General features: G+C 43.3%; 1 protein-coding gene across 1 annotated transcript in view; it reads left to right on the top strand.

Annotated features, from left to right (window-relative positions):
• Window positions 1-15,120, top strand: part of RTN1 (reticulon 1) — a 198,320-nt gene that overhangs the window by 112,601 nt on the left and 70,599 nt on the right. The window contains exon 5 of the mRNA XM_014545954.1: window positions 1-215. This exon is cut by the window's left edge and continues 9 nt beyond it. Within this exon, the coding sequence (XP_014401440.1) occupies window positions 1-215 (215 nt within the window). The remainder of the gene's footprint in view (window positions 216-15,120) is intronic.

The following is a 15,120-nucleotide window of genomic DNA, read 5'->3' on the forward strand; positions in this document are numbered from 1 at the left end:
GGCCGAGCAGCCCTTCCTTAAGTTCCCCTCGGCTGTCCCCCGAACTGGCCAGGAGCTGCCCTCCGGAGACGGAGCCCCAGCGCCCCAGGAGCCCGTGGAGCCGCAGAAACCTGCAGAGGCAGCGAGTTCCAAAGAAACTCCCGCAGCCGCAGAGAGCCCAGGGCCCCGAGGTCCTGGCATCGCGCCCCCTCTGCTGTTTTTCAATAAGCAAAAAGGTAAAGTGGCAGCTTTTCTGGTTGAAGCAGCCTGTCTGCGTAGTTGTGCTTTCCCTGGGTGTTCGGGGGTATTCAGCACAGGATGGTTCAGGCTCAACCCTGTAGTCATGTCCTAGTTGGTCAAACAGGTGAGCAGAGCCTGAACACAAGGCCAGGAAGATGTGGGGGAGAGGAGAGAATTCAGAGTCACAGCTGGGACTCGGTGGCAGAACCCTCACTCACTCGGAGCACTGCCCTGAGCTGGCTGAACCCCAGCCTCCTCAGCGATGAACATCCTCCAAGATCTCCTGAATGGAGCCAGGGCACCCCTCCTTCCTTCCCAGGGCTGGGTCTCCTGTCTCAGGAAGGGCTGGCTTTGTGTTATACTCCAGCTCATGTCCGATTTCCCACCCCACCCATGATGGGGAGTGGCCACAGCCCCTCTAGGTACTGGAACCTCCCATTAGCACACCCATTTAGCCAGCCAAGCTTGTTTCTTACATGGGCAAGTGGATCTCTGCTGCCTGCCTTTCTCTTACCAAGGAACAAGGGATTTGGGCCTTGATAAGGTTTTTTCCCAGCTAGTCAGGGAAGACAGGGACCAGAGTTGGATCCAGCGTCTCTCTTGTCCTTAAGCAAGACCCAAGGCCACTAAATAATTTTTAAAGTCACGTATAACTTAGAATCTTTTAACTTGGCCATGATAGTTTACCCTGAGAAATCTGGAAGTTTTCAAATGCAGGAAAAGCGGAAGCCATTATTTTATGTTCCAGACGTTGTATGTGTTGAGGGCATTCTCCTTCCAAAATCATCCACCACATCTGATTGCATTATAGATATTCTTCCAAAATCATCCACCACATCTGATTGCATTATAGAATTCAGCAGAGGAATCAGAATTAGATCAATAAATTAGGCCTTCTAGACAGTCTAGTTAATGGGCAGTCAAGTGAAGGTAGAGAACCTCTTCCCAGCTCCTGGGTGGAGAACACCCAGGTAGCACTTTAAAACAAACCCTAAAGCACAACATTTTTCATGATCCCCCTCTCCTACTCATCTCCTCTGCTTTTTGTTTCTTTAGAAGTATTTTGCCCTTAGGGGATAAATGATTTCGAGGGTACACCCTTCTTCCTGTGTATACACTGACTTCAGTGATGTTAGTAGCAATTAAAGTGCTTCATATAAGAATAGAGTGCAAAGTCTTTCTCATTATAGGTTGGAAGCTGGCTTCTAAATTCTTTAAAATTAGCACATTGGAATGGAGAAACCTAGAGGGACATAATAAAGCAAACCTAGAGGAATGCGGTAAAACAGTCACGCGGTTGCATGGTGGCTGAGGGCTTAGTCACGTGGCATCTTTGAGAGCCAATAGAAGTGACTCCTTGATTTCCCAAATAACTCTTCCCTGTGAGTTTAAAATATATTTATTGTAGATGGGGAGGATATTTGATAACGAAGTTAACAGAGGGAATGTGCGTTTGTTAGGTGACTATTATGTGGCATCGTGTGGGGGGCCAATAGAAGTGACTCCTGATTTCCCAAATAACAATTCCCTGTGAGTTTAAAATATATTTAGTGTAGATAGGGAGGATATTTGATAACAACGTTAACAGAGGGAATGTGCGTTTGTTAGGTGACTATTAAAACTAATTTGGCTTGTTTTGCCACCACTCTGTGATGGGAGCCTCACAAAACAGCATTAGCACGAACAACCAGCGATCCCCTGCCATCCTGACACAGTCCGGCTTGAGTGCATGTCACTGGACTGTAACAGGCATGTGTTTTCCTAACTAGTGTCCCTGAAATAGACACCACGTGGCCATGATAGTTTACCCTGAGAAATCTGGAAGTTTTCAAATGCAGGAAAAGCGGAAGCCATTATTTTATGTTCCAGACGTTGTATGTGTTGAGGGCATTCTCCTTCCAAAATCATCCACCACATCTGATTGCATTATAGAATTCAGCAGAGGAATCAGAATTAGATCACTAAATTAGGCCCTAGACAGTCTAGTTAATGGGCAGTTAAGTGAAGGTAGAGAACCTCTTCCCAGCTCCTGGGTGGAGAACACCCAGGTAGCACTTTAAAACAAACCCTAAAGCACAACATTTTTCATGATCCCCCTCTCCTATTCATCTCCTCTGCTTTTTGTTTCTTTAGAAGTATTTTGCTCTTTGAAGATAAATGATTTCGCAGGTACAACCTTCTTCCTGTGTATACACTGACTTCAGTGATGTTAGTAGCAATTAAAGTGCTTCATATAAGAATAGAGTGCAAAGTCTTTCTCATTATAGGTTGGAAGCTGGCTTCTAAATTCTTTAAAATTAGCACATTGGAATGGAGAAACCTAGAGGGACATAATAAAGCAAACCTAGAGGAATGCGGTAAAACAGTCACGCGGTTGCATGGTGGCTGAGGGCTTAGTCATGTGGCATCGTGTGGGGGGCCAATAGAAGTGACTCCTGATTTCCCAAATAACAATTCCCTGTGAGTTTAAAATATATTTAGTGTAGATAGGGAGGATATTTGATAACAACGTTAACAGAGGGAATGTGCGTTTGTTAGGTGACTATTAAAACTAATTTGGCTTGTTTTGCCACCACTCTGTGATGGGAGCCTCACAAAACAGCATTAGCACGAACAACCAGCGATCCCCTGCCATCCTGACACAGTCCGGCTTGAGTGCATGTCACTGGACTGTAACAGGCATGTGTTTTCCTAACTAGTGTCCCTGAAATAGACACCACGTGGCAGTGCTGTTCAAATATATTTATCCCTAAAAGTAAATAAATCTGAGGGCCTGTTTCCCTCCCTAGTAAATCTGAGAGGCAAGTATGGGAGCTGGGACTGACTGAGTGACCAGACACACGATGAAGAGCCAAGGCCATGGAAAACCTCACATGTGAATGTAAGGCGTCAGGCCATCCTTTGTGGCCAATTCTGGTGTCATTCTAATCCTGTGCAAGTTGCCCCATGTGGCTTGAACCTCTGCTGCCAAGTTCAGACGTTAGCGAGGAGAGGTGGCAGCCTTTTCAAAGGACGAAGGCATGCAGGGTGAATAGCCTCTGCTCTCTTCCGCACCGAGGCTTCCTTTGAAATCCAGTCTCCCACGGAAACGTACTGCTCAGTGCGGTGCCTATGAAGAGAGTGTACAACAGTGATGGCGAACCTTTTGAGCTCGGTGTGTCAGCATTTTGAAAAACCCTAACTTAACTCTGGTGCCGTGTCACATATAGAAATTTTTTGATATTTGCAACCATAGTAAAACAAAGACTTATATTTTTGATATTTATTTTATATATTTAAATGCCATTTAACAAAGAAAAATCAACCAAAAAAATGAGTTCGCATGTCACCTCTGACACGCGTGTCATAGGTTCACCATCACTGTCTCTAGACTCTTAATAGGTTAAGAGAAAGATAAAGACAGCAAACTTCCTCAGGAAATCACTAATACTTAATGTAGTACCGTCAGGATGGTGTGTGGTACTTACCAAACCATTTGATTGTGAATCTTTTTTATTAGCGCATGCCTCGGGGTTCGTCTTCTAGGAAGTACTTTTGGGGAAATAGTGGTCTCTTCGCATTCCCATTTCCTGTATTCTGACGACCTTGCAACTCAAAACAGTGGTGCTGGACCAGCCCCGTGGTTGTCATGTGGGAGGGAGCCTGTTAGAAATCTCAGACTCCACCCAGACCTACTGGGTCAGAATCTGCATTTTAATGAAGATCCCCAGGCGGTTGGTACATGCGTATTAAAGCTGGAGAAGCAGCGTTTCAGGCTAGGGCTGGGTCAGCTTCCACATTCCTACCTGAAACCATTCTGGTAAAAGTCACCAATGACAACCTTCTTGCTCCCCAAATGGCCTCATTTGAGTCTCAGCTTCCTTGTCCGCTTGGGTAATGTAATGTCATATTGCTGACCAGTTCTTAAAATATTAGTGAGAAAGTAATATGTTCATAATAATAAATTTAAACTGTACAAAATGGTGCAAAATAAAAAGTTAAGGTTCCCCTATTGCACCCTCCTCTTGTTGCTAATTCTCAGAGATAACCCCAGACTTTTGTTTTGCTTTGGTTGTTGTTTTTGTTCCTTTCAGACATTTTTTGAAGTATGCAGGCATACACAATTTATTGCACAGGTGAGAGCATATTGAACAGACTGTTTTGTAACTTATTTGACAGTAAAATCAGAGACAGTACCCACTCACACAGACATTGTTCTTTCCTCAGAACCTTTTCCTTCCTTATCTCTCTGAAGTTTCTCTTTTCTGGGTTTCTCCTTACTCTCTGACCTCCTTTCCCATCTCTTGCTACCTTCCTTCCAGTCCCTCATTTCTGTTTTCAGCCACCGCCGTCTGTGTAGCACCTCCCAGCTCGCTGGTTTTGGAGAAGTCTCTTCTGAGCTCCATACCCTTTTCCCCAGGGACGATTGGACATCCCATAGGTGCCCCAAATCCAATACATTGATGTTCTTTGTCAAAATCTTCTCCTTTCCTTCTCTTCCCTTTCCTTCTTGTCCTGAAAAGATACCATTCGGGCCTCATTTTGGTGTGAACATTCAAATTCCGTCTGGATCTGAGTAAAGACTCATCAGCCTGTAACAAAGTTAAAAGTACAACCTGATTGTAAACACTTCAGTGGAAGCCTTGCGCTTTAGTGTTTGGTTATTAAATTGTCATCCAAATGATCCAGAATGTTCTTAACATTTGAAAAATTATCATCAAAATAAAGGTACAAAATGTAAAAATTCTCTCTGTAGAACTCTCAGGAATGCACCCAATGGCCCCAGTTGGAAAAATATTGGGTTAAGCTACTGGTTCTCAAAGTGTGGCCCGGGGACCAGGCTCCTCAGAACCTCCAGGAGTGCTGATTAGAAATGCAGGTTCCTGCTCAGCCTGGCCCCAGAACGACAGAATCAGAATGGGCCCAAGCATAAACCTGCACTTTTAATAAGCACGCTGAAGAGCACTTTGCTTGTAAGCAGATGAGCTAAGCAGCCCAGACCTGTAGTAAAAAACACATTGGTGAGCCTGCCCTAAGCATATGGCAGTTTTTAATTAGAGAGACTGAGAGGGCACTCAGCCCTTTCCATCCATTCCTGGGCCCTGGGAGGCAGGCCTCTGCCCCTCCCCTCTGTGGGCACCAGCTGCAGCAGCCTGAGCTTGCAGGGCTCAGCCCCCCGTGGCAGGGCAAAGCTTATCTCCTCCTTAGGGAAGTGGTTTGCAGGAAGGCTACCAAATGGAGGTCTTCTCAAATAGACGTAGCATTTATGATGCTTATTATTACTCTTCGTCACTATGCCAGACGTTGCTTCTGTCCTAAAACATTTGGGAGAGAAGCAAAATAAATGTGACCCATTTACTTTTCTTCTTGTAATTCTAAAAGCGTCATTATACTCTAGTCCTGTGTATATTTGCTTCCCTGAGACTGAATTCATAAATCAGGCTGTAAAGATTCTTGGAAAGTTTCATTCTTTCATGGTGCAGATTCAGAATCAGCCTGAGGACTCTGTTATAGCTGCTTCTCCCCACCTCCCAACCCCCATACCAGCTTTCAGCAAGATGGGCCAGTGACCGCCAGATAAAGTCTGGCTTCTGTGAGGATGTAAATGGAGATGGTGAGCCTTCCCTCTCTGACTGTTCAAACCAGCTGTTTTGTGACACTTCGCCCAGGAACAGAAGGTACTCTTCCGGTCTAGGCATCCCAGAATGGGGCTGCTGGTAGCCAGCTCACCCCCCTGTTTTTCCTTCTGACGCAGCCACAAGATCTGTTTTTTAAGTGGTGACTTCAGGACACGAGGGAGGTTTCCTTCTCAGCCTTGGATAAAGTTACTCCAAATCTCGGTGGCCCCAGAATTTAACATTTCTAGGGACAGATATTCTTGACATTCACTTCCAGGGTGTGTATATAGCTCCAAAAATGGTTATTGTACCTCTAATATTTTGATGCAAATTCTTTGGGACACGGTGCACCCTACCTTCCTGATAAATTTTGCGCAGGCACGGAGTAGACATAGATCAGCTCCTAAGATGGATTCAAATAAACTTGAATTTGCCTGTGAAGATAGTTCACAGATGGCAAACATTTTGATGCTCCCAAGGAACAATAGCCCTGTTTAGATAGTGATACCGATTTTCTATCCAACCCCTTTATCTCTCAAATAAATCATCTTCCCTTACTGATGCAATCATGGGACTTGGAGGATAAAATTCACATTCTTCTCAGAGCCAAGACTGGCTCCAGGGGATTTTCCCACCCCCTTTCCGTGCTATCCTCGCTGTCCTCTGATATGTACTCACAGATATGGTCTCTAAACTTCTGGATTCTGTCTTTGCAACCTCACAAAACACTTCTGTAATACAGAATGACACAAGTTTTACCCAATGTCAGGCCAATACTATCAAAGCAAGACCTTACCGATTCAACCTTCCTTTGATTCAACCGATATGGCATACTGTCTACCTGGCACTAGCGATATAGCATAGCGGTGACCAAGGCAGACCCCTCACTGGGCTTGCATTGCAGTAGGGGGTTTGGGGGTTGACTAAAAAGGAAATAAACAGAGTGGTGTGTGAGAGAGCACCTAGTGGTGGTGACATTTAGAGAGGAAGGTCAGAGAAGGAGGAAACTACAGAGTCAACTATGGCAAGAGATGATTTTAAAGGTTCTGAGCAATAGGAAATGCAAAGTCGTGGGTCATTCTAGAAACTATAAAAAAGGTCGGTGTAGCTAGAGTGTGGTAGGCAAATGGGAGAGTGGCAAGAAATGGATTTGGAAGGTTGGCAGTGCCTTTTTATGCCCAGACCAGGGTGCAGAGTTTCTTCTTTATGTCAAACATTGCAAGAAGCCACTGAAAGATTTTTAAACTAGGAAGTCATATGACCTGCTCTGCATTTCTAAAGGTCCCATTGGCTGCTACAGGGAGAAAGGATGGGAGGTGGACCAGCATGGAAGCAGGAATACCCATGAGGAGCTATTGCCGTAGTGCCGGCATGAGAGGACAGTGACTGGGAGAGGGCGGTAGTAATGGGGATGGGGAGAACTGGATGGATTGAGATATACTTTGCAGATTGACTCAATAGGACTTACTGATGCATTGGGTTGGTTGTGGGGAGGACTTTATCCCCAATACCTCTCATATTTTAATTTTCAGCACCATATGATTACAAATATATGCAAAAATATTTACAATGGGAAAAAATATCCCAAACTTTGATGCCGTTTCATTAGTCTTTGAACCCATTTTTTGGGGGGTCTGCTGTTGGAAAATCATCATTTGGGTTATGATGGCACTGAAATATTCTCACAGTTTGAGCTCTATATCTAGTATATTTCCATGGACAAACATCTAAGGGTATAATGGTTTAGGTCAGTGGTCACCAACCCGTGGTCCGCGGACCACTGGTCATCTGTGAGGTCTGAAAGGTGGGTGACCGCTGGTTTAGGTGACAGTGATGTTTGCGTGGCTGAGACTGGAGCTGGAATGAAGGTTAAATAAGACACATAGTGAGGTACGCAGAGATTGTGGACAAGCCAGTTGGTTTTTTAAAAAGAGTTAGATACAAGTTTAGCTAGGGCCAGTGACTCACAGAAGCTTCCAAATGGCCAAAATACAGTCCCAAATATGAATCAAAATTATACTAACAGATTAAGAAAAGACAGCAGCCTGCCAGAGGCTAAAGTCAGAGGAAAGGTAGTTGGAAGGCAGACACTCAAATCAGGATCTGAAACGGGAGCAAGCATACTACTGGGTCTAGTTACTTCAGCTCACAGTTGACTGTGGTCTTTCTCTGCGATCACTCAGTGCTTCTTCAGTCAACACCATCTCTGTAATGGTCCTCCTGGGTTTTAAGTGACCTAGGCCTGAGAAGGTGGCCCTCTTCTGCCAGAACTTTTCTCTCTCCTTGTAGAAATTGGGAATCAGGATAAGGAGAGTGTATTAAGGGCTCAGTGGAACTGGTTGGTTTTTCTAGACAATGTTTCTCGAAGTGTTTTTGGTAGAGTATTTACAACAGCAGCCATTTGTTGCTAGGGAAGGGCGCAGGAATCTGCTTCGTTAAATAGCTTCAAAGTGGACCCTCAGTACATCCGAGTTTGAGAATTATTATTCTAGGAACTGTGTTGAGGCTGATCGGTCAAACCCCTCAGAGTAATCTTTGACTGGCTTTTCCAGTAGTCCCCAACTTTTTCTAGGGCCTGTGCCAGAATCCTGAAAGTTGGATTTCTGTTTGGGCTTCGATGTTAGTTGAAGTGGGTTATGTGTGGGGTTTAGAATGAAATTTATACTATTAACTCTGGACTTTCTCCTCCTCGTGAGAGAAGTGGAAGGGGGATTATGTGACTCACCAGCTCATTCTGGAGGATGCTCCTACCATCTCCCCACCTCACAAAACTCCAGAACAAAGACCCTAAAAGGACATGGTGGGAACACAAATAACTAACTCCTCATGCTCCCATGAGGCCTCCTGGTCAGAAGGGTGCTCCAGATGGCCTCTGCCCATAGCTCAGAAAATTCCTGGGAGAGGGAGAAGGCCTGAGGGAGGGGTTGAGCTTTCAGTCACAAATGGAGAGTAGCAAACTTGATCTTCTCACACAAGATCAAAGTTTTCACCACCATTAATAAATTATTCAGTGCAAAGCTGTGTGTTCTGGTAAATATAGCATTCCAGCTTAACTCATCCCTTCTGGCAAGTACCTTGTTTTCTTACAACTCTTGGCTGAACTGAAATCTTGGGGGATTTATTCACACACAAAGTGCTTATAAAAACAGAATATGTGTCTTAAAACTAATTATTTTACTTCCAAACTCATTATTGTTTGCTTCTTTCTAATATCTCTAGGAGATTTGTTTTATTCTGCACCTAAAATGGGAGAGGAATTAAGTAAAGCAGAATAGTGACTGTTCTTACTATCTCTACTCACTGTTAATGTCTATTGCCATCCAGTGGTTGAGATGAAAATATCCAACCTTCTGCTTTTTTAACCTCATCTCAAACCACCGCAATTTAAAATTTACAGATCTCCTGGGCTATGATGTAAGAAAATATGTCTTTAAATGATTTTACAGTGTCCACAGGGCTGGATCACTTATGTGCTGGTCAATCATTTCAATCACCATTCGCATTTTCCTTGGAACAACCACAAGGCCAGAGGTTCAAAAAAAATTCCTAAATGGGTAACTTAGTTTTTACCAAAATTAATTTTAAGGTAAACCATTAATTTTAAGCCTGTACTAAAACATAAGATATAATGCTATGCAGAATGTATGAACCATAGTTTTGTACTAACTTCATTTTTGGATCAGCACCCTCATTTTAAATCGAAGTCAAGGGTTGAGGTGATAGTTGTTCTAGGTGATACTGGCGGGGGTTGGGGGATAGAAGAACCAGTATTAGAAATAAGATTTGACTCTCATTCAATGTCCTTTTCCAATGAAATTGATTTCCAGGTAGTTGATTTGTTTATAAGCAAATCTAAATGCTTTTCTATGTTGTTTAGAACTTGGAGCTCTAAGATTTAATATCCTAAATATATATTTGATATCCTAAATATATAAATAGTTTCATAATTATACACACTATGCACATCTAGTTCAAGTGTTAGCATGGTCAGTCAGCTGGAAATTCAATCTAATTCCCTGAAAAGAATTTAATTTAAAAATTTCTTAGCTTAGCTAACTTATGATTGAATCAATTTTACATAGATTCATAGTTTTCTCAAATGTTGGAAGTAAATAAAATCACAGATAGCTTTATTCTAACTAATTTTGATATAAGTAAAATGGCCTCATTGTCAATTTGTCCCTTTTATTATTTTTTCCTTCCCTTTGATGGGGCCCATATTTTTAGGCCATTTTTTTTTATTCTTCTGAAAACAGAATCTTGATAATTTGAGGTATATTTTATATATTCCATGAAAATGTGCTCTAATTCCAAAGCTCCAAATCCTGGCTTTGACTTGATGTCTGAAGCCTCTCATGGTTTACATTCTGGTTTCCATGGAGACCACATGTTTCCCGTTAGTGTGGCTAAAACCATGGAGGCCTTGGTGATGGAGAACCCTCTAGGCCAAACCCCAGAGGCTGAGGGCAATGTCCTTTGTGAAGGAGACACCTTTTGATTCAGCCTTACTTTTCATCTGTCAAATCTGTACTGATTTGCCTCTAGGATGAGACATAAGATCATTCAATTTCTCTCTCCCACTGTACGTAATATTTGCCCTTGTAATTAATATGATGCCCATTTGGTAACAGGTAACGATGGGTAACTCTCCACAAAATTGATACTTCCTCTTCCATAATACGGAGTCATTGCTGGGAAGTGGCTGCCCAGTCTGGGACTGCATTTCCCAGCCCTCCTTGTATCGAGGTGAAGCTATGAGCCTAATTCTTATCAATGGAATGTGAGTGGAAGTGATATGGGTCACATCTGGAGCAAGATGGTGAAGATAGAATTGTGCCTTTTCCTCCTTCAAGGCTCTAGGCCTAGAGGATGACAAAGGAGAAGGAACCTAGGTCCCTGAATGACTACCTAGAAGAAATCTGCCTACTAATGAACACTCACATTGATCTATTAAGTTAGTCCAAAATAAATTTCTCCCATGTTAAGCCACTGAAAATTTGAGGTTATTTGTTACTGTAGCCTGCTTCATCCTGACTAATATGATAACCCATGATGTAACATGTGGTTGAGAAAGAAGAGTTATAGTTAGAGATTGTGCCCTATAGTTGCATAATTTTATGTCTTGCTTCTCCTTCTCTATATACCTTTCTCCTTTGTACTCTCCTTTGCTGATGTTAATGAGCCCTACTGTTAGAGCTACTGGTAAGGTAATTCTGAGCAAATTAGAAAAAGACAATTCTGACCTCAAGATGTTTTATTGCTACTTCTCAAAATATTGTCATAAAAACTGAACAGATCGTTAGTAACCACAAGGTGAATAACTGGTGCCCTTTAGAGTTGTACAAAGTAATAAGTACCCCTGGTGATGACTATCAGGTCACTCAGAGCAAAGAAGTTTCTGTGAGATAGACCACGGGGCGGGTTGCAGAAGTCCCTCTGTGTAGGGCGAGCCCCAGGCAGAATTGGGAAATAGGCTCAGTATCTTGAGATCCCCTGCTTCCCACCACTCATGTATCCCCAGACTCAGTGCTGTCCCTCAGCTACGCAAGGCTCCCTCAGTGTTCCTGAGCTTTCCCTGCTTCCCTTTCCAAACACACATTCCTGTATTCTGTATCCTTGGCATCCTCATGCTCTCCATTTCTTAGAGTGAACTACACACATTTATTTGATATAACAGTTCCTTTTCCTGTGTTAGTGAACTAGTGTTGATTCCTCATATGCAGCAGATCTCCAGGAGGCTCTGCAGGTCTGAAGGAAGGAGCCACCTTAGAGTAAGGTTGGTCCACAGGCTTAGGGAGTAGTAGGCCAAGACTCCATTCTCAGCGCTGTGTGTTCTGAAACACAAACATATCAGAATCTAGTTTAAACCAGAGTGCCAGTTTATAAATTTACACTGGAGATGTACCAGGGGAACTCCATCCTAGTATACAGATCAGCTCATTGTTGCCTGGTGAGCGTAGAATTGGAGCAAGAAGAGTGCATTGTTTCATTGGAAATTTCCATCATATTTGGCAGCCTGTGAACTGTTCTGTTCTCTAAGGACTGGGATCCTCAACTAGAATCCTGTCCCCTCCAATGGCCCCATGTCTCAATTCCCCTTCTCTAGACTCTGCATAATTTTGATTGCATATCCCCTCTTCACTGGGACAAGAAATCATGGGCCAGCTGGGTTTAGATTCTAGCTCCCCCATGTGTCACTAGCTGTGTGATCTGGGGCAAATGTGTCAGTCTTCTTTTTCATTTGTTTAAAGGAGAGAACAGTAGCTGCATCACAGAATTCTTGCAAGGATTAATTGAAATAATTTGGTTAAGTAATTACTCTCTCATTTTATTACTATTTAAATATTTATGTTAATAATTATACAATGAGATGGGGCTTTGGAAGAATCTAGTTCAGTTACTCATTTAGTGCAAGAATTATTTCTGCAACATAATCTTTCATAAAATTTCAATTAATAAGTTTACAGGTTTTCTTCATATGTCACAGTTTGGCTGCTTTCCAATGATTTATAGGACGTTGACTTGATTTCACTAATAAGCTCTTTCCCAAGCATATTCTGAGACAGGTTGCCTCAGGGGAGGTTTCCTGAAGCCAGCTGACCCAATTTATCATCTTCTGTTGAATGGTGTTTTCCCAAAAAAAATATATATGCTTAGGCCCCAACCTAAATATCTTTGGCTGTAATGTCCACAGATCAGTATTTTTTAGTACCTTCAGGTGATTTAAAACATCCATCTGGGGTTCCCAAGCATTGAGCTCACCCTGTCTGTGGTGAATGGGCTCCTGTTATCTTCAGCCCCATTTGTTGTCTCTGCTCAGGCTCTGGCATTCTGTACTTTTTTTACTCTGTTAGGCCATGCTGCAGTAAGTAAACCCCAAATCTCAATGGCTGAGCTCCCTGAACATTTATTTCTAGCTCACATAAAATCTGATGCTATTTGATGGGGACTCTCCTTTATTCAATTACAAAAGGGTCCAAGTTCTCGCCCTCCATGCCACTGAGTATCAACATAAGACTTCCAAGTTGCCATGACAGAGGGAGAGAGCTGGAAGGCGGGGCACACTAGTACTTCAAAATCTCCTTCTGGAAATAACACATGTCACTTTTGCTTATGGTTCATTGGCCAGAATTAGTAACTGGTTCTCTCCTGATGCATGGGACACACTAGAAGCCTGATCAGCATCAGGTCCTTGTCACAAACCTCCTGCACAATTATCTGTTGTTTTAGGTCTTCATAGCACATAATCAGTTCCCAGTGCATTATGTGTGCATTTGTTTATTGCTTGTCTCTACCACATAAATTTTTAAGCTCTTTAAGATCACACTCTTTTGCCACTATAATTCCAGTGCCTATAAGGGTGCCTGGTAAGGAGTAGGGACGTAATAAACATTTGATGAATAAATGATGGTGACTCCAGACCCATAGGTGAAACCACTGAAATGTATTATGGTATTTTATTGTATGCCTTGTGTTTTATGGCTTGTGTGCTCTTTTCCAAGCGCTTGTTTAAATGTTATTGAGTCTGAGGAAAGATGAAAGAATAATAGGCCAATTAAGAAGAAAACATTGTGTGTAGATCCCCAACTGTTACTCACAAAGAGCATCTACCTCAGTGATTCTCAACCTTGGCTGCACATTAGAATCACCTGGGAATCTTTTTAAAATCCTGATTTCTGGGCCTCATCCTCTGGAAATTCTGTTTCTTTGTTATGGGGTGGGGCCAAAACATTAGTAACAACGAAACAATTTCCAGAGGATGAGGCCGAGAAATCAGGATTTTAAAAAGATTCCCAGGTGATTCTAATGTGCAGCCAAGGTTGAGAACCACTGATCTACCTCTTGGCTGTATGCTCCTGGAGTGATCGGGAAGGCAAATGCAGTCAGCAGAGAAAGATGCTTTCTGAGGTTCAGCTGATATCACCAATAAAAGATTTGAGTTGACACAGCAGAAGGTGACATCACTGTAGGCCTGTGTTCAGCCTTTCTCTACTGAGCCTATGGAAGTTGTACAAGACCAATCTATTGAAACTTTATAACCCCTATAAAATGGGAACACTTTCTGCAGTGAATGCTTCTTGTTATTTTGAACACAGTAGAACCCAATTAAAAAACTAGGCTTGTTATTAAGGCTAGTATAGAGACAGGAGGTATTATGTAATGATTAAGGCATGAGCTCTGAAATAAGACCGAGTTTCAACCCTAGTCCACCACTTGTTGGCCTCAAACTTCCTAAGCCTTATCTGTAAAATATGGCTAATAATTCCTACTCCCTAGAATTGTAATGAGATGTAAATGGCATACATTGAATAACATCTTTAAGGAGCTTAAGTTAGTGGAAACCCTGGCACACTGTAAGTGGCAGCAGTTATCATATTCTATGACTGGATCGTGTTTTCTGTATTAGATACAGCAATACGTCCAGATTATGGTCAGTAATGGTGTTACCAAGGATACGAGAGGCAGCAGGTGGCTCTCCTCAGTGGATTGGCCTCCTGGCCTTCCTTCCAAGGCTGGCTGTATGGCAGGCCTGTAGAGCAAGGCCATGGCAGCCCAGCCATGCCCTTGAGCTCCATCAGCACTCTCCTGTGCACTCAGCATTCCTGTTCCTCAGGTGGGGAGGATCTGAGTGAACTGCTTCAGCACCTCTTACAGCCCATCTCACGGGCATTATGCCTCCTCATCCACCATTAGGGCTACTTTCCTTTAAAAAGGACTGAATTCATGGCAAGCTTGGAATGCTGACTATTCTTCCTCATTTCCCCAAGTATAACTCTACTCACAAAGAAGTTTATCCCTGTGATTTATTTTTAAGCTACCTTCTGAACAGTCAGGTTCTTTAGGAATATTCAAAACATGGAATCAACCTTTTCCAGTAGATAGACAAATCCTTGAGGGTTTGTTTCTTATATAAAACTAGAGGCCTGGTGCATGAATTGGTGCACGGGTGGGGTCCTGCCAGCCCACCCTGAAAGGGGCCAATTGGGCCCAGCTGGCCAGGGGGAGGGGACGCGGGAGGTTGGCTGGCCGGCCCTGCCCCTGATCAGGGTGGGGGGAGCCGATCAGGGGCAGGGATGGCAGGGGGAGGCTGCCACAGTAAGTTGGTGGGCTGGCCCTGCCCCCAGGTCGAACTCCCAATTGAACTCTCAGTCGAGGGGACAATTTGCATATTAGCCTTTTATTATATAGGACTAGAGGCCCCGTGCACAAAAATTTGTGCACTCGGGGGGGTCCCTCAGGCCGGCCTGTGCCCTCTTGCAGTCTGGGACCCCTCAGGGGATGACCACCTGCTGGCTTAGGCCCA

The sequence above is a fragment of the Myotis brandtii genome, unplaced genomic scaffold (assembly GCF_000412655.1).
Source record: "Myotis brandtii unplaced genomic scaffold, ASM41265v1 scaffold423, whole genome shotgun sequence".
Lineage (NCBI taxonomy): Eukaryota > Metazoa > Chordata > Mammalia > Chiroptera > Vespertilionidae > Myotis > Myotis brandtii.